Source organism: Idiotropiscis lumnitzeri, chromosome 7 (assembly GCF_059441095.1).
Source record: "Idiotropiscis lumnitzeri isolate Australia: NSW breed Sydney's pygmy pipehorse chromosome 7, RoL_Ilum_1.0, whole genome shotgun sequence".
Taxonomy (NCBI): Eukaryota; Metazoa; Chordata; class Actinopteri; order Syngnathiformes; family Syngnathidae; genus Idiotropiscis; species Idiotropiscis lumnitzeri.
In genome coordinates this window covers 1,918,824-1,939,157 of record NC_142397.1, presented here as the reverse complement: position 1 = coordinate 1,939,157, position 20,334 = coordinate 1,918,824, and the positions used below count along the sequence as shown (strand labels likewise).

Sequence of the window (20,334 nt, the reverse complement as noted above, 5' to 3'; positions counted from 1 at the left end):
TGTTCGGGCTTTTTATTTCGATTTGATTTTTTTTTTTTTTTTTCAATTTTCACCGTCAAAAATTGCACAAAGTATTGAAGGAAACGGCACTAGACCACTTTGGCACCCTTCGCTCACAACAAATTAAGACATCTTGTCATCTGGCAAGCAAATTCTGGCCGCCTTCCACTGTTGTCTTTTGTTTACGGCGAGGCCTTCTTCGTTGCTGAATTCATTGGCGCCTTACGCCAGCGCTATCAGCGCCATCGCCTCGCAGCGGAAACACAACAAGCGCCATTGGGAGGCAACGATGCGACACGTAGCATGCGCAGCTCAACTAAGCTGAACTGAGCCGTTTCGCCCGCTGGAAAGCAAGAGCAAAAGTTCAAAGAGGCAAACGGTGCCGGTGGGGAGCCTTGAAAACCTCAACCGTGTCTATTCCTGGATGAGAAGCCGTGACTAAATGGAGAACGTGTGGGAGAGTCAGAGAGAAAAATACAAATATGACTATCACATCCAGTTTGTGTAGTCGCTCAAAGATCCGCCAACCCGCTTGGCAACGCGATCGATGGTTTCCTGGACTGGCTGCTTTTCGCGGCAGGGTCATGTGACCCCAGCGCCGTTGTGGGAGAGCGCAACAGAACATCCAAAGCGAAGGCCCACCCGGCCCGGCACCAAAATAACGGCGCAAACTTCATTTGGTTCTTTTGTTAGGATGTGACTGAAAAATTGGATTAATATAATAAACAAACACATTCATTCATGAGACGTTGCAACTCGTTTGGCGCCGTTTTCACACACATGTGGTGAACGCCTGTAATTTGCGGGGGATACGGAACGACCCATCCCATGAATAGTGAAAACGAATTTTTTTCAAATCCAAAAACTCTCTCAAAATAATGTCGGTGAAAATTCAATAAATATCTTAAAATATCGACATGCAAATATACAAATCAGCTTGTGCCGAACCACGAGAATGCAAGGGTCTACTATATTTATACTAGTAAGTAAATATTAAAAATAAATTATAAAAATATTATTGGTAGTAGTATAAAATGCGAATATTTGAAAATGCAATAAATTAATTAATGAAACGCTATTTTTGATCCTTTTAAATCCATTCACGAAGGGGTGGGAAATATAAAACTTTCAAAATAAAATAAATCAAATAATGCAACTATACATTAATGATAAACACATTGCCATAAGATAAACTCTAATAAAAACAAATAATAGACTATCAATAAATTAACTGAATAAAAAAAGTTAGTCACAATAATTCATTTAAAAATAGAATGAATAGTCCTGATAATATTAAACAATAGTAAAACAAAATCTTGTCATTAAATTGATTTAATTTACTTCAATGAGATTAGATTAAATCATCTTTATGGGGAAATTCGCCAAAAATAAATATAGTCATAACAATAATTGAAATATACAAATTAAAAACGACACATTATAAACATTTTAAAATGTAATTGTAAATAGCACTCAAAGGGTTTTTCTTGCACAATGAAAAAAAAAAAAGAATATTTAAGAAAATTCACGTCTTTCTGCATGCAAATGTGTTACATCATTATCCAGCTCAATTTCCTTAAAACCTTACCATTAAATCCTTAAATAACCTTTTTTTTTTCATTCCCGGTCTGAGACAAACACATTTGCATGCATTCGGACGAGCGCAGCCGCCTTACCAGCGCATGGAACGACGAGACGGAGAAGATGCCGAGACGACCCATGGCCAGCTTGGTGGGGCGCGAGGCGAAGGCCAGCAGGCGCTTTGGGTTGGGCAGCTCTCCGCCCTGCAGGCTGGCCAGGTAGCAGCGGAAGCGGAACAGGTCCATGTGGAACTGCTCCAGGTTCTGCTCCCACAAGAAGATCTGCGGGGACACACACCAAGGCAAGCGTTGAGCCACGCTTGCGCTCACCTTCCACGCCGCAAGTTTACTGGGGCAGTGGAACGACCGACGGCGCTCTGGCCCGGTTGTGTTTGGGAGAGGCGAGCCGTCGGGGGCTGCCAAGACAGCGACAATGCCGCACATTCCATTGGCTGCCAGTCTTTCATGCCTTTTATGTATTCACTCGGGCACAAAAGGGAAACCTGACACTGACCCAAGAGAACAGCCCCGACCGGGCACTATCGAACAGGCCCGACAAAGAGCACTTGATCGCCCTTGAAAAAAGGCCCGTTAAAGACAATTCATGAATATGGAGAGAGAAAGAAGCAGGAATGAAAAACGCTGCCAACTGCATGCTGGCATATACACCCAACTGCCCACAATATTAGGAACACCCGTGCAAATTCCAACAGTGATCAAAAGACGTAGCCATTAATATCTCTGACCATTATTATGTTTGGAAAGGGAACCTGGGCTGCATAGGTGTACCTAATTAAATGACCTTTGCTCTGTTTGCGGTTCACTTGAATTCATCCGAAAGGAAATGGGCAAGTTGTTTCACATTTTTGCGGTGATAAAAATTACATTTAATATAATTTATGGGTGTGTATTTGCAAAAAGGTGATTAAAAAGTATGAATGTGGGTTTTAATAAAAGAGAAACATAAATAAGTTGTCTTCTTTTTAAAAACATGAAACTGTTTTCTTTTTTTGGAAAGTGCACCACTTGCAGTTTGTCTTCTTTTTTGTAGTTTGTGTTCTTAAAAAAAAATAAATAAATAATAAAATATTTTTCGAAAATAAATGGTAACAGAAACGCTCTGAAAAATTCTGTGCCCACGTGAGGAAAAAAAAAATTCTCCACATGCGTACCTGATCGATGATGGTCTTCCTCTTCTTGGCGTCGCTAACGGCGGACAGCTGCATGTCGCCCATCTTCTTCATCTTCTCGTCCATGTCGATCTTCTGCTCCAGCTTCTTGATTTCGGCACGCACCAGGCGCACCGTGTCCTCGCGCCGGTGCTGTCGGGCGACGGCGGTGGCGCACGCCGAGTGGATGGCCGTGATCCAGTTCTCCAGTTCCGTCTGGCTGCACGTCTGCACGACAAAAAAAATAAAATAAAATCTGTGTTTAAAGCCAGCTTGTTATGGACATTTTTAAAATGTATTTTATCAAACCTTTTTTTTTAACCAGGTTAAAAAATTTTTTAAATCTCTTTAGTTTTGATGCCCCTTCAAGAACTCTCAGGGGTTGGAAACATCTGGTTCATTTGCGTCTGCTGCATTGCCCTGCGGTGGGACGCCGCCACCCTTTTGCTACCGCCATCTAGTGGTGTAACGTCCGAACAATACTTTTGTCTCACCTGGAACAAGAAGGCATCACCCAGGGAGTTGCTGAGGCAGAACACAAAGTCTTTTTTGGGGTGCTCGGGGACGGCCTGCACGATGCTGTTGTCCGCCCAGATGGCGTACTTGGGGATGCTGCTGTTGTCGATACCCGAGCGGCCGTCCGTCTCGTACAAGAACAGAGTGCAGCCTGAGCGAGGGAGCGGGGAGAAATTGATTATATGCTTGCTTTGAAACTGGAGAAGACTGATCATGAAAGAAGTTTCATTCTGCTCCCTATGGGCCAAATGTGAGAAATGCATCTTAGAAGAAAAGAAAAGGAAAGAATAGCAATAGTGTACAGTGAGCCCTCATTTATTGCTGTGGTTCTGTTCACCAGTAGAGGGGAAGACTACACGCAATTTACATGTAACCTTTTCATAATGTTATTATAAGCAAATAACTATTTACTCTGCAATGTGGACACACCCCTCTCCCCCCAATTATGGTGTGCCGAACTGGACACAGCCTCGATCTCTAAATGTATTGCTTATAAGGTACCATTTTTGTGGACATTTACACTTATGGCCACTTCCACATCTGAAAATACAACATCGATATTTTGTGGCTCACTGTTGCCGAAGAGGAGCAGCCCTGATCGGTGTCCGTGTCGGCAGGTACGGGTTGCTAGATGTGGACGGGGTCCTTCGGTCGCCTTCGCGTCTGCTGATGACGTCACGTGTTATATATTTATGTATTATATTTCTTTGACTCCATGTTTGTCGCCTCTGTTTGTTACATTTGTATGTTCTGAGTTACTAAATAATAACAATTACAAAATAATAAAGTACTGTACATTTACTGCTACTTTTGCGAGGATCATCCTTTTTTTTCTTTTGGTGTCCTTTGCGTGCCTGTCGGAAACGCCACGTCAATGTTACGTTGCTTTGGGAATCAGACTGGTTCAGGGTCGGAGGAAAAATATGAAAATGTTTTATTAAGAAATATGTCACACTATATACAGACATTATATTCATACAATCTTGTAGCCTGTGTGAACCATTGCATTGTTGCAAGTTCGGCAGGAGAAACGGAAACGTTCCCACTGCTGTGCGGTAGCGGCTTCTCGAGGCATAGGCGAAAGTGACATGGGAGCTGACGCGGCAACGTGGCGGACATGCGGTTATTTGGTTTTATTTTTGTATTTAGAGAATCAAAATATGCAAACAGAACAGCCAGTTGTAAATAACAAAAAACAAAAAAACACATAGGCAAAGAAATATTTGAAAAATGCGTGTTAAAGCGTGACGTCATTAGAAAGCGCAGCCTCTGAAGGACCCCGTCCACATCTAGCGACCCGTCCCTATCTAGTACCGACACCGGTGTTGGTCCCGCTACCCTCAGCTGCATTCGAAGCTAAACGCTCAACTGTCTGCAGGCAGCCACGGAGCGCGACAGCAATGAGGTACCGAGACGATTATGCCTGCGTAAGCAAGTTTCCAACATTAGCCGCGCCCATTTCCTTCCAAACTGAGCAAAACGCGAAAGTCGGAAGCAAGGAAATGATCGCTTCCTGACGTGGTCGTTTCATGAAAATGACAGCCAGCAAATAAGTAAACAACAGCATTAGCCTCTCGTCCTTGCACCGTCATGTCTTCTTACCTTCAAAAGTGGGCGTTAATAAGACTTCTTAATACAGTCACAAAACTAGCCTAAAATCATGACTGTCATTTTGCGGAAGTACTTTTACTGCTTATATCAATCTCAAATTTAATAAGCACCTTTGTTTGTGTTTTTCCGCTGTTCCTTTAATTAGCCAGTCCCTCACTGATCATGTTAAAAATATGTCTGAATTTGCACCCCATCTATTTTTGACCTGTTTAAATATAAATTAAGGCCAGCGTTCCATCTCCCTTCCAAGCAATTTACGTCAAGTGACATCATCTTTTCAAATGAAACCTCACACGTTCATGGTGGTTAAAGAAGACCAAAAACATCAGTCAAGCAAATAACCCGGTTGCCTTGCTCAAATGGCAAGTAAGGAATTGTTTACGAGCTTTTGCAACCAGGACGTACGGGTGATGTCATGGTGAAGAACATGTTTGACAAACCTTTGAGCGACACCCAGTAGCTCTTCCACTTGCGTCTGGCGGCCGACTCCACCTTCTTGCTCTTCTTGTGCACCAGGAAGTTCTTGACGGCGAGCCTCCCCGCTTTGCGCACCGTCCCCTGCGCGCCCACGCCCAGCAGCGCATCCGACTGGTAGGCGGAGCTCATGGTGCTCTGCTCGTCGCTCAGAACCTCCTCCAAACTCTCCGTCTGGCAGGAGCTCATCTCCAGCTCTTGGCGGAAGTTCTCATAGACGCCTTGGGCGGAGTCGGCGGTCCCGCCGCCATTGCTGCTCCCGCTGTCGCTGCCGGCGAACGCGCTGCCGCCCGCCGCCGAGCAGATGGAGAAGGAGGCCGACATGGTCTTGTAGCGGCGGGACTCGACTTCGGCCGTCACCCCGTCGATACCGCTGTCCTCGTACTCGCTGCCCTCGCCGGAGGTGACATCCTGCGAGGCCCGGGAAGGGTGAGACGGCATGACGACCACGTACACTTCATCACAATCCAGTAGATCAAATCAGATTTTTTTTCTTCCAGCTTTTTCCCTAATCAGGGGTCAACTTTTTTTCAGTCATTCTTTGGTGCAGACTTTAGTGGACATAAGCCCTTCCTGACTCCAAACCTCCCCAGCTCTCCAGGCATTGAGTTGATGGCTCGGTACTTAACTCACCTCCTAGTCTCATCCAAGGACGAACTAGACCTGACCCCGAATCATAAATCGAGTGTGCTCGGGAGCTGGAAAAAACAAATCGCCTGGCACAAAAAAGTTTCTGTTCTACACGGGACCACCGCTGTTGTTCAAGTGCAGGCTGCCCTCGTTGTGGCACCGCCGTGTCTGCCCCCTCCTTTCGCACCCCCCACCTTCTCCTACACACATGGCCAAAAAGCTCCTGGGAGATGCAAGCGGAGGGAACGCAGAACTCGGCATCGCCGCGCTTTCACGTGATCCAATCATGCGCTCTGGAGCTCCATTCAGGAGGAGGTTTTTAAAAGTGTGGGATCAGGAGGGGTGCCTCGCGGTGACAAGGCCACCATGCACACTATTTTTTACTCTGACACTCTTCCACGGGCCTCCGCTCATTAGCATGACAAAAGGCAAAACATTTCAAACGGGGAGTGACTTTAAACTCAACCCCCCCCCCCCCAGCCTCTCTCTTCTGGACCAAGAAAAACAAGCAGCAGGGGAAAATAGGAGCTTTCCTCGGACTGTTAATCTGATTGTGCAGCTTATGGAGCAGAGGAAACACTCAGACACAATGAAAAGGCGGACTAAATAAGATGTGTGTCTTGTTTGTGTTGCCACCAGGCTTCATTAGAATTCTAGACTGGTTTTCATACTCTAGCCAGAGAGCAAACAAGATACAATGACAACCGCTTTCGGGGCGTTTACACGATACAGTGAAGTGAAGAACCGATTGTGTCGCTTTTTTGTTGACGCGACCGCAGTCTGAAAAGTGAATTCAAAGTGGAAGCCTTTGCAGTCAAACTTTGTGACGCTAGCCGTCACATTCGGCTTCAGAATGACTCGAAAGTCTCCAAGACCGAAGACACTCTGATCTCAGATCGCGATAGGCAAAGCAAACCCCCAAATTCTCCGATATTTTTTATTTATTTATTTTCTTCATCAAACTTCTCACAAGGCATGCTGGAGCCTATCCCAGCTAATTTCGATCAGTAGGCGGGGTACACCCTGAACTGGTTGCCAGCCAATCGCAGGGCACACAAAAATGAACAACCAACCACGCTCACACTCACACCAAGGGGCAATTTAGAGTGTTCAATCAACCTGCCGTGCATGTTTTTGGAATGTGGGAGGAAACCGGAATACCCGGAGAAAATCCACGCAGGCACGGGGAGAACATGCAAACTCGACACAGAAAGGCCAGAGCCGGAATCGAACCCACGACCTCCGCACTGTGAGGCCATCGTGTCGCCTTGTCAGAGCATCGCTGGTCTAATAGGAAAAAGATGCTTGGCTGCGCCATCTTGTGGCACCGGTGGGCAATCACAAACCTTTATGTATGGGCATCAATTATAAGCAGAGTTTCGCTATTTGCGACAGGGCTTGAACCCCACCAGTGAATAACAAGATCGGTCCCCTCCCAAAAATATCGTCCATTCCTTTTCAGAAATGAGAAGAAGATCAATGTAGAGAATGCAGACGTTACCTGGATGGTCTGCGCCCTCCTGCCCTGCATGCTGGCGCTCATGGCGGCCGGCGTTCCGCGCAGGCCTTCAGAGAGGCAATGCGAGCGTCTGCACGGCAGCGTGAAGGCGCTGTAAGTGTTGCCGTCCTCCTCGGAGATCATCTTCTCATCTTCGCCCTCGCCCGCGACCCGCTTTCCGTCGTGCCACTTGGCGTAGCGGCCGTGGGGTGGCCTGCAACCGGGAATCTTCTGGCTGTAAAGCTCATCCAAGGAGTTGGCCCGGTCCGTGGAGTCGGCGGGGCTGGACTGCAGCGGGCCTTCGCAGTCCATCAAGTCCCGCTCGGCGCAAGGGGTGATCATCTCCTCCGTGCTGGTCAGGTGGTCTTGGCTCAGGTCCGACAGGGAGAAGTCCAGGCTGTCGTCTCGCCACGTGTCCGCCGACTTGGATCGCTTCTTCTTGAAAGCGGCCATTTCCTTGGAGCCGTCCCGAGTGTCCTGGAGGTACGTCACCTCGCCGGCGTACACGCCCTCATCCTGCACCTCGTCTGCGGTGGGTCCGGGCAGGGTGATGAGCATGGTGTTGCCGTGAGCCGTAGGACTGGCCAGGTCATGATGGAAGGACATGGGCCTTAGGTTCATGGCCACGCGGTCCACCCAAATGGGGCTTCCAAAGTCTGGCAGGATGTTGGTCTCATTGAAGGGCTCCAGACCATTTTCAGCCAAGGACTGCGGGATGCTGGGGGTGCTGCTGGAGCGCGTGCTGGCCTCGGAGTTCCTGTGCTCTATCTTGCCCGATGAGGCGTGTCGACTGCGCCGCGACTGCTTGTTGGAGATGCGAAGTGAGCGGGACATGTGCTTGCGTGACAGATAGCCACGTTCCGTACCGAAGAAGGCATGCTCTCCGTGCTGGCTCTCCGCATTTCCCATGATTCAGCGGCCGAAGAACAGCAAAACGATTTATTGACCAGCTTCCTCGTGACGACTATCAAGACATGTCAAGTGCCGCATTCGCCTACCTGCGGGACGGACGCAACTTGTCGGACATCTTGCTCGTCAACTAAACTTCAAACTTCTGCCCTTGGTTCAACCCGAGCTGCAAAGAGAAGCAGACAAAGTGAAAAAAACCTGAGTGATAGTACTAGATATAAAGTGGCGTTGTATATTTCATACACACTCAAAAATGCTGGGTTATTTTTGCTAACGCACTTGTTGGGTCGCTGATTGGGTTACTTTTACCCAAGGTTGGTTGACCCTGCACTCTCCCTAAGTGGCACATGCAGTGCAACATGAACGTGAAATGATTTTGAAAACGGTGATGCGATCCCCTCTGCCAACGACCAACAGGCACCTGACAAATAAAGGTTGTTGTTTGGACTCCAACTTGGTCATAATGTCACTACCTGCCTCCAGGCAGCAAAAACAAAAAAAGTGTCCTGGGAGCCTCAACAGATGGGACAAGAGATTAACGGACTCTTCCCCCTAATGTGTGCACCCATCCTCTTCGAGGACAGCTCGCTTGGGGGTGCACTGCTATCGCGTGTGGGAGTCCAACCCTCTGCTGGCTGGCTGCCGCATGCACTCACGAGCAGCGCTTGGGTGAGGGTGGGGGGGCGTTACGTAAACTGGTGCTGACCCCGTTTCCCCCCCCCCCCCCTCTACCTTTTGTTGCGCCCTTTTCCTTCATTCTGCTCGCTCATCACCTCTCGCTGGCACTGCAGTGCTCAATGTTTGATGCCCAAGGACGGCCATCGGTTCTCGTCAGACCACAGCAAATTGGCTGTGACATTCAGCAGGGGAAAGAAGATGAGAGGAAAAGGCCAACTCATCTCTTCAGGACTGACGGCGACAAAAGTTGTCACGGTTACAATGTACGTGAGCAGATGGAAGGGTTTCACTTCGAAAGCCAGGGGAAGGTTTGACACACTACAATTTGGAAAATTTAAAAAAAAATCCCCCCCCCAAAAAAATTTTTTTTAAGGAAACCAACTGGTGGGCAACATTGTGGTGCATAAGATTACCAAGCAAGTTGAAAACTACTCGAAATGCAACAACCGCGATGAAGGAGAAATTGACCCAACATTATTTTTTTTTTTGTATAAAACAACCCCCCAAAATTCTCCGATCAATTTTCCACTCATAATTTGGTTGGTTTTTGTTACCCAATTTTTTTTCCACGGGCCAAGAAAGGAATCATATCTTATCGTGGGTGAAAAAATATTGTATCAGATCTCAGCTGGTGTCGCGCAACTACACTAATTTCATGTGCTTGTGTATTGGAAGCCTGCGTGATACGTAGTGGTCAGCTGCAATCACAATATCGCAAATGCCAAGTCCCAACTATTGACATCATTGATTAACCATTTCAGTCGAGAATAACAAAAGATATTTGAGAACCTAAAAAAAAATAAATAAAACAAACATGAACAACACAAATTCAAACAAGCACATTTCTGTTCAGTTTTATCCGTAGTGAACCATTACTGATCAGCAGCAGGAGAAAGACTTTTATCTCACCTTCTCCAACATCACCCCTTTCTCACAAAATAAACTTGCTGTTGAGTACTGGCTAGTCATTTGATATGACGTCACAGTCTTGCAAGGACAACACGTCGACGTGTTTCAAGGCAAGAACACAGCCGAGAGTCATGAGGAAAATATGATGTCAGGCAAACCTTTATGATGAAAGCGTTGTGTCCCACTTGAGGTGAGGGGGAGGAGCTTCGTTTAGTCCAGGCAAGAACATGTGCTGCCATCTTGTGGCATCCACGGGCAATTACAAACCTTTTGGGCCGTCAATTTGTCTTGGAGCAGAATTTGAATACACAAATGAAAATCCCCGTTCAAAGAAGACAATCGCTACAAAGTGCCGATGTTAGCAATTTACGCTACGGACTGCGGAAGCGTGGAACTAGAAATGTGGAGTCAAAATAATGTAGGCTAAATGCTACAAACATAGCATTTTTTCTCAGAACGCTACAACCTGTTGAGTTCAACTATTATTATTTTATTTTACATTTGGCCTACATTACACCAATACATTTGAACATTATTTGCCGTTTTATGTATTTTTTTGCCATAATGGCACGGGCTTTTGCGCTTACGCAAGTCAATACCCGATGGCATTATGGGAAAACTATGATCGAAATCATGCACTGCTGACTGCACATTTAAAAAAAAACATAAAATTACCCCATGGTATTATGAGGGGGAAAATACAGTTTGTAGCATTTAGCCCACAAGGAAGGTTTTTTTTTTTTCCAAGTCAAACATTGGCAGTTTTACGTGAACAGACAAAAAAATAAAATAAAATAGCATCCGCAATATGGCGAATAATGAATCGTGGAGGAACTCTCTGTCTGTTTTGTGGCCGGACGCGAGTGTTTACCTGGAACCGATGATCAACCAGGAAATGTCAGGCTCTGTTAGTGTGCATTAAGGATATTTATCAGATTTACATCCACATTTGGTAGAAGAGGCTTAATTCCAATCTGACGATTTCCTGTTTGTCTCATCGGAGCACAAACGGCACCGGAATTCACGTTCGTGCGTGGCAATTTACGAGCATCCCCGCCGTCATCCCTGAAGTATGCGGCGAGGAACGTTTAGGACAACATTGTTATTAAAGACCACCTGATATTTGACAAACGCTCGAGCCTGTTGGAACACGAGCAGCCCCCGTCCGCTTGCTCGCTTCCTCCGTTTTTGGAAGAAGCCCCAAAGGACGAAAGCTGTCGTGCTGCCTGTCGTTTGACGGAAAGACTGAACATTTGCGCCCCCGTCGCATCACATCTGACGTACGTGGACACACTGTTAAAAAAAAAGACACACTCTTCAAATGATAGCAGAAGTGAGTGAAGCTCACTTGAGTGGTGAGAGGCAAGAATGTAGCGGACCGACTAGTGACAAGTTGCAACACACAAGCCTGTAATCGGAACACGCCACACAGCGGAGCGATAATGACACGACTACTTAAAAAGGTCGGGAGGGGGTTGGGGGGGGGGGGGGGGTGATGCTCCTCCGATTTCCTCCCTGCCAACAACTCCAAAGAACCTCAACGGACCCTTCCAATCTTAAATATATCCGTGGGAAGTTGATTTTTAGCCAAATGTGAATTTTTTGACACTTCCTCAAACTGAAGCGTTTTAATCTGCACTTCATAACCTCATGAAATATCCTGCAAAGTAACTCAAATGAAAAAAACAAACATTTTTTTTGCAAAACCATCCACTGTGGTCGTCTGCAACCATACATTTTGGGTTCTTTTTATATATTTTTTTTTGCAACCACATTTACCAAGCAAGATACGTCGCAGCAGGCCAAAAAGTAGATTGTTTTTAGATTTGCCCCGATGAAATTGTACTTGAGATCTCACCGTGGCAAAAAAAAAAAAAAGTTGCATGGACATTTTAAACAACATTTTATAAAAACAGTTTTGATGTCGCATGCACAAGAGACTTGTAGCTGTGGTACTTCCTCAAACTAAAAATGTTTTAGCTATAAAGTCAATCATCGCATTTGATTGTGTTTTCACTCAAGGAGGCAGCACTTCATCACCCATCCACTGAATTTCACTTTGTTGTCAAAAGAATTCAAAATTAATTTACTGTAAAATGTCCAATTAAACAGCATCTTTGAGCTTCAAATGTGCGAAGGGTGACGAACTGCAATTGTTCAAGATGAGGTTGCTGGAGGATCTGAATGCGTAACAGCTGGCGTTGTTTAAACGCGATGTCGCAGCTTTTGTTGCTGTCTACACTTGATCTCAGGTCAAGTTTATCAAGCACACATTGAGCCATTGCAAACTTTTTGGGTTGAGCAAAGCCTTAAAGGGGAGACGTTTTACCAGGGAGCACCTCATAACACTCACGGAATCAAAATTACTAAATACATTTAATTTACGTTTAAAATTACAATTATTTATATGTAATATTAATTTAAATTTAAAATTATTTAAATTGAAATAAATGCATTTAAATAAAATTATTTTAATTCAATTTTAAATAATTTAATATAAAATAAATTTAAATAAAATTGTTTAAATTAAATTTTAAATAATTTAATATAAAATAAATTTAAATAAAATTATTTAAATTTATTTATTAATAAATAAATCAAAAAGTTGCCTCCTTACAATTAAATTTGAGACAAAATTAGGATTTTTTTTAAAAAAGTTTTTTGTAAGAAGAAATTTTCATTAGAATAAAGAGTTAAAATATTTCATCTAGATGAATTTATAATAATATGAAAAGAAAGTCATAGTTCAAAGCTAACTAATTTATCTCATCCTGCATTACACATCAATAATCATGCCCAAAAAAATGTATCTTATAAAATACAGTCATCGCTTTCTGTAGGCATAAAAAGCAGGATTGACGTTGAATAATCTCAGCAATAGTCTAACAGTCTAATTTTGCTAATAGTCTAACAGTCGCTCCTTTGAGTAGGTGTGACGCCATCACGCGACGTCATGAAGTCATTTGCCATCTTTTGTCGCAGAATAACATCATCGTCCACGCTTGTAACCCTCTCAGCCTTCACACACTAAAACAAACACACGGCGTGAACTGAAAACAACCACGTCTGGGGTGGGGGGGCTATTTGTCCTTCCTGAGGAAGCCCCCCCCCCGCGGCGTGCCGCCACTTTTATCTCCAACGTCGTCACCCAGCCAAGGTGTGACTGGAGTACATCCTGCTAGCCGGTCTTCAGCTCCTCATTGAGGTGCTTTGAAGTCGCTAAACGGCGGTTAATTGCTGAGCGCTTTCAGGACAAAAAGGTGGAGGTGGTGGGAACGGCCGGGTGGGGTCGTTTGTACACAAAGAGGCTGTTTGTAAATGTTCCATTCATTTTATTATCGGGCGCGTTAGCACACTTGATGGATGCGCCAATGTTAGCGCATGGCTCACTGTTGCCAATTTGCTTTTTGTACTAAATCAATAAAATAGAATAAGCTTTTAGTCGCGTATCTCTTCGTCTGTCCGCCCTAGCTACATGGGGGTTGCGCTTACGTGAACGCTACATGAGCGGACGCCCGAAAGAACAATAATTATGAGAATATTTGGCCGGCTAACCTTGCCGGCTAACGCTGTCCTCGCAAAGGGAAGATTTAGCATGCTAGCACCTCAGCTATTGGTTGGCTAACGCTGTGCTAGCAACAAACAAAAGTGCCTTTTAAAACTTGTACGCCAGACCTGAGAGAAGAATGAGCTTAATGCTAGCTAAAATGAGGCTAGTAGCAACGTAACAACGTTTAAAATGGCACCAAAAGGACACGGAATAGCAAACTTCATTTAACTGGACTAAATTTATTGGACCACTTTTCACACATCCCAAAAGCGTAAATGACCACACGTCCCAATGTCCAGTTCAAGTTCCCGCGCGTTTTGTTCAGACGATCTCTTCTAGCGACGTGTTGAGCATCGCATTCATCTTGTCTTTGCATGCCTCACATTCCTCATGTTACACATTCCCGCGCCGCACACACACACACACACACACACACACACCCGACAATTTGCCCAACTCCGCGCATATGTGCGTGACGGCTTTACGATGACAGATTGGCGATTGAAGGTATCATAGCAAAGACCCATCTGGTGGTGGCGGGGGGGTGAGGAGAGGGTGGGGTGGAGATCCCGCTCGTAGGGGGGGCTTGAGGGGGAGTATTATTGACTGAAATGAGAGATTTGTGGTGACAAATGCACGGCGTGGCATGGGAAGACGAACAGTTATGATGTCCCACACATGAAGTCACACTTGATGGACAAAAGTATGAAAACTGAAAGTCATGAAAAGTGAAAAAAAAGCAGAATTTTTTTTAACCGTTAAAGCTTCCACTCCTCCCGATGTTGGAGTTCATTTGTGCCTTTTTTTTTTTTTTTTACTTTCTCACTACAAGGGGAGTTCAACTTTTATCGAAAGCTAATGGACCTAAAACGCTTCCCTGCGGAACGCCACTCCAAATTGTGTCTGTTACACTTTGGAAAGATATTAGGAATGTTAGTGATCAAAATAATTTTCGCGGTTATACAATTGGACACAATTTTTAAGAAACAAGGAGAGTCCCCTGCAAAGCAATTAAAAAAGCAGATTTTTACACTGTACACTTACAGGACATAATTATTGGGACACACGGAGTCCTCCTCTTATTGCAAGCAAAGCAGCTGCCACTCCACTGGGAAGAATTTTTACAAGATTTTAGAGTGCATCTGGAATTCTTTGACCATTTGCGTTGGTTCTGTTGACACCAACCAATTCTTTTCAACCTTGCCAAAGAGTAAAACTCAATCAGACACAATGTGGAGTGGCGTTCCTCAGAGAAGCGCTTCAGAGCCACTGAGTTTCTTATTTGCAACATTTTTAAGCGTTTTTTGGAGTGGAATCAACCCTGAAAAGTAGGGACGGTGCTTAGTTTTAGCGTTCTCCTTGCGTTTTGTGTTTTGACAAAGGTATGGAGTAAAAAAAGGAAGTGAGGTCACACACGTACTGATAGTTATTAGGTGCTAAATACTCAAATTGGGGGCGCGGTAGCTTGCGACAAATTTGGAGACAAGGACAACTTTGCACACTCGCAACCATCAAGACCTCCATTGATGCCCACCGCCTTCGATGACGTCAAAACTTCCTCCCACCCTCCAGCAGCGACCAGTCCCATCATCGCCTTGCATGATGCCGACTAAAAAATGCAAAGTGTGTCCCAAATGCGATTCGTCATCATGCCTATTTTATTCCAGGTCACTCAACGACAAGACGTGCAGCGAACTTCACCCCAAACACATCTGGGTCGACGTCGAGGCGCATTTCCATCAGCGCTTTTAATATTGAGCTTTCCGAAGAGAAAAGACACAGACGGAACTCCAGCATGTCATGTAAATGCGCTATCAAGTGCATCCGCAAGCGCAAACTTCCGACATGCGTATTATTTGGACACCGAAATGTTTTTACCCTCGCTTCCCCTGAGCATTACCTCCACCATTACATGCCCGGAGCGCCTCTCCGCCGTGTTGTATTGTGCAGCCAAGCGTCACCGAGCTGCATCGCGACACACTCGGCTACACAAGAAGGCCGGCCGGAAAAAAAAAAAAAAAAAAAAAGGTCAGATGCTGCGGCCGGGAAAAGAAACGCTGCCGCGTGCCTCCGAACTCACCAAGGATAATAATAACACCATAAATGTTAATGTCACCTTTAAGACATGTTGTGCCATTCAGCTTTTTTTTTCAAGCCATTTTGAACAAATGTAGTTTTCACTTTGCCAGAGGACACTCATCCATCTTCCCCACCCCAAATAAAAAAAGCCGACACATTCGTTCCCAGCGGCAAAGTCACATTCAAAATATCAGTGATGATACCACGTTCATGAAAAATCAACCAATGTAGCGTATTTTTATGGCCAAAAGACGAGCTGTATCAAAGGGCGCAGCACCAGTTGAGGGTTTAATTTTTGGATTTAATACTCACACTGGGCGCGCCGCACTACGAGGCGCATGCTAGCTGGCGCATGCTAGCTGGCGTATGCTAGCTGGCGTATGCTAGCTGGCGAATGCTAGCTCGCGCATGCTAGCTGGCGTATGCTAGCTCGCGCATGCTAGCTGGCGCATGCTAGCTGGCCTATGCTAGCTGGCGTATGCTAGCTCGCGCATGCTAGCTCGCGCAATGCTAGCTGGCGTATGCTAGCTCGCGCATGCTAGCTCGCGCACGCTTGCTGAACTTTAAAGTGCGCCTTATGGTCGCGAAAAATCCTTCGTTAAGATTTCAATATGGATTATCGGCTTTCAATTCATCTCTTGTCCATTCAAAGCATGCCGCAAAAATGTCACTGTTTCCCGCGAGCGTGCCTCACCACCGAAATGTTTATCGAGTGCTTTACGTCACTAAATCTGAACTCATGTCTTCCTTTGTTGAATTTCAATCCATTTGTGACTACTTTCCTGCGCCATTCAAAGCATGCAGCAAAATGGTCACACTTTCAAGTGTTCTCCGATGGCCGCCTGGTTTCAGGTGTTTGTTGCGCTCGCTGCGCTAACAAGCTAGCAAACGGAGCACCTGATCCCAGAGCAACTCTAAAATGGACAAGGCAGGCTTTGTTGCTTGGGTTTAACGCGCGATTAATGCAGCAACCAGAGCAGCGAACTTGAATTTTTGCACAACAAGCACATTTCGTATTTGTGGACTCGTGTGTGTGTGTGTTCTTCAAACGAAAACACACGAGAGGAGAGGCGACCTCGTGGACGAGCATACGGCGGCAAGCTGGTCAATGCATTTCCATGACTATGACACCAGATGAGCAATTCTCACCACAGGAGGGGGCACGCAGGGGGGGGGGGTCTCGGAAGAACACAATATGGGAATTCTTTTTTTTTTTCAATTAACACACACACACACACACACACACACACCCTTCCAACTTCAGACCGCCCCCTGCGAGATTTCTCCTTGACGTTGGCCATTTCAAAGATATTTAAAATTCACTTACAAACACACTTCTGCATGCTTTAAATTGTGTGTGCGTGCGTGCATATAAGTGGACAAATATGAAATTCAAAAAGTGACCAAAACGTTGACATAAGTTTGTCCATTATTTAAATATTCTGACATATATTGTGAGTTTGGAGGGGAAAAGAAAACAAGGCCAGGTTTTTTTTTCAAGACATAAATACTCTCATAGGCTCCTCCCCCTTTTAACCATCTCTCACACTTGCAATTCACTTGTAAACCATTTCTTTCAGAACCAGGGGCCCCCTGGTGGAAAACAATGCCAGGTGTGAAATTTTGCTGCATGCTTTGAATGGCGGGAAACATAAATATAAAACCCGAAACGGGGACGGGTGGATTTTAGTCTGCCTGTTATTTGTTATTATTTATTGTCTAATTCAGGAACCATGGAGAATAAATTCTGTTTCATTTTGAAAGAAACTTTACAGCATGCTTTGAAAAACTGGTGGATGACTAAAAAACCCCAAGCCCCGGCTGTAAGTTAATTATTATAATATTTATTGTGAATCTGGAACTTTTCAAAAACAGACGACGCATCCCTTGACGTTTGACGCCTCACTCACGTTTGCTTTTCAGCATGACAAAAAAATACTTATCATGACAACAGCAACACACACAAAAGGCTGCACCAGAGGGGAGCGACAGGTAGCAACATGACATACCCCCCCCCCCCCCCTGAGAGGAAGCTTGGGAAGAGCCCCCCCCCCCCCCCCCCCCCCGAAGCACACGTGGAACTGCAATAAGACGCTCCCAAAAAAATTGCCAACAGCAAACCGACAAAAGGCCGCCGCACAAGCCGCATCAACTTACTGCGTGAACGGCCACAAAGTTCGGCACCAAGTCGAGCCGATCATGATCCTCAAGTCCGGCTCAGACTGACGTCCTCACACGCCGGGATGACTTGGAGTGAGGGAGGGATGGACTCTTTGGATTGCCTCCCCCCGTCCCTCCCCCTCTTCCCGCCCTCTCGCTCCATTCCACGCCCCCTCCAGTTGAAAGTGCAGGCGGCAGGAATGCGTCTTCCCCTGCTTCGTCTGCTCTCTAATTGCCCCTCACCAGTATTCCCCCCCCCCCCCGCAGACACACGCACACCCCACCACGACCAAACCCACCCCTTGCCTGCAAGAGACGCATCATGTTTACACTAAACACACTTGTCTAAAATTCTGTTCAAATGAGGCTGGGAGACATGAAATACCAGAGACGGGCGGGCATTTCGACCCAGGGTCGGAACGGTCCATCCCAGATGGATGCCCATTTTGGGGACGGATGACTATCTAGCTGTTGTGCATGCCTCCGAGACTCGAAGCGCTAACAGGAATTAGGAAAACTCTCTTATTAGCATCTCCCACTTTTTCACCCACTGGTGAAAAATAAGGACGGAAGCACTTTAAAGGGCGAGGCAGGATGAGGACAGAGAGGACGATTAATTTTTATGAATAAGGATGGCGGGACGATGACGGTGGCCAGGTCGCGGACAGGGGACGAACCGACACAAGACGGCAAAGTGACCATCTCGGGAAAATTCAGAAAATATAAAAACCGGAACAAACGGTTAGCGCAGATGATTTGAAATGACGCAAAAGTTATTTGCGTCAAATCTAGCCACTGTGGACACAGAAAGGAAGGCTTGCCGTTTGAGACTCCCAAAAGGCGCAGATCTCATATCTAGACTGGAGCAATCGCTGCCATCTACTGGTGGTTGTGTGTCGGGGAAGTTGTTTCCAAGCTTGAAATTTGCAGTGGAGTAGCTTGAGGCCGTCAATCCACCCATCCCGTCGAAAAACGTTTCCTCGTCAAGAGCAGCGAATGTATTAAGACGAGGGACCTCCAAGGTCCTCCCAGAAAAAAAAATAATCAACGAATAGGACAATTCACAAATGTCAAAGCCATAAAATCCTCCATTTTTCATAATATGTCTCCATTAAAAAAAAAAAAGTCTCTCTCCCTCGCTGTGTCTTTCTGGCTTTGTCAACAGCAGACGCTCGGAACGGGGCGCATTCCCTCGAGGGCAGCAAAGGATTAAATGTTGCCGCCCGGCCATCCTTTTTGCAACATCTGAGGTTCCCCAAATGGGAGTGGGAATGAAACGACTGGCTGGGCCGAGCGGCTGTTGTCATGGCAGCGGCGGCGATGTCATGTGGCAATCACGTCAACGCTGACAAGCGCTGCAAAGAGGCGCGTTTGGCGCCGAAGAGGAAGAAGAAGCACCGAAATGTAAACGCACAAAAAGAAACACAAGAGGGAGGCGACCTGGAAGAACAACGACCAGCAGCTTCCTTTGAACGGGAACTCACGTTTATTCGGCAGAATTTGGGGATTTTTCTGCAAATTTCGAAAAACTGCACGCTTGGCAACCATAAAATAATTATATTGAATTTTTTGTCGGTTAATGTCACATTTTTTCCCAAGAAAAAAAGTTGTAATTATGTCACATTTATTTATTTATTTTTTAAATGTAAATTTTCATTGTCATTTTATGAAAAACAGGATATTTAAAAAAAAAAAGGCAAATTTATGAGAATAAAGTCATACATATTCTTAATTTTTTTTTAAATATGCCAATTAAGTATTCTTTTATATAAGAGTTTTAATAAGAAAAAAAATCTTAGATGAATTATTTATTATTTTTTTTCACAGACTAAACTGTAAATCTTTAATAATTAAAGTTCACATTTATCAAGAAAAAAAAAAATTCTAGGGAAGAAAAAACTTCACTGCCAGTCTATTAAAAAAAATTGATTTTTGACGTCTGTAGTCGTCAATGGCATTGAAGTCGTTGATTTGTTAATGTAGGACTTTTGAACATTTTAAATATTTTATATATAAATACAGCTTGATTCTAATTGGAATTAAAAAAAAAAAAAACGGATTTCAATTTAAAATCAATTTGAACTTTTAGCCATTTTCACCGGGTCCAACAGCAAAAAAAAAAAATGCTCTGCTGTCTCATCTCGTCAAGCGTCGAAAAAAACAAAACAAAAAAAAAAACGCCTGCACATGTTGGCAGGTGAGGCCGCCGTCGCAGAAGCGGCGCCGTCGCTTGTGGCCGCTCGACGGCGTCCGACTGCCGGCGCTCGCCAGCATCGCTGTCAATCAAACTTCAGCCGACGGCGAGCTACGACGAGAAACACTCATCAGCTTCTCAGACGCTCGACAACGCCGCCGCCAGTCAAAATCTTGTACGGCCTTTAATAACAATATCTTTTACCTTTCAGACAGATTGACTGGCAGTGCCGACAGGCGAAAAAATATCCGATTAACATTTCCCACGTTTAAATCCAGATTAGATTAAAGTGATTTTTTTTTTCTCAGCCGCAGCAGATGTTGAACACGTCTGAATTTGCACTCAATTCAAATAAAGTTAAATTCCCACATGTTCTA

General features: G+C 45.1%; 1 protein-coding gene across 3 annotated transcripts in view; it reads right to left on the bottom strand.

The window, feature by feature from the left end:
* Window positions 1-20,334, bottom strand: part of LOC148333042 (rho guanine nucleotide exchange factor TIAM1-like) — a 39,787-nt gene that overhangs the window by 14,052 nt on the left and 5,401 nt on the right. For 2 of the 3 annotated variants that reach the window (XM_088300344.1, XM_088300346.1), the window contains exons 2-6: window positions 7,482-8,553; window positions 5,317-5,761; window positions 3,244-3,416; window positions 2,753-2,977; window positions 1,677-1,862 (exon numbers count right to left, since the gene is read on the bottom strand). In XM_088300344.1, the coding sequence (XP_088156470.1) occupies window positions 1,677-1,862; window positions 2,753-2,977; window positions 3,244-3,416; window positions 5,317-5,761; window positions 7,482-8,387 (1,935 nt within the window). In that variant the 5' untranslated portion in view covers window positions 8,388-8,553. Of the gene's footprint in view, window positions 1-1,676; window positions 1,863-2,752; window positions 2,978-3,243; window positions 3,417-5,316; window positions 5,762-7,481; window positions 8,554-17,760; window positions 17,868-20,334 lie in introns of those variants that run through there. The other variant, XM_088300345.1, reaches the window with a different exon arrangement.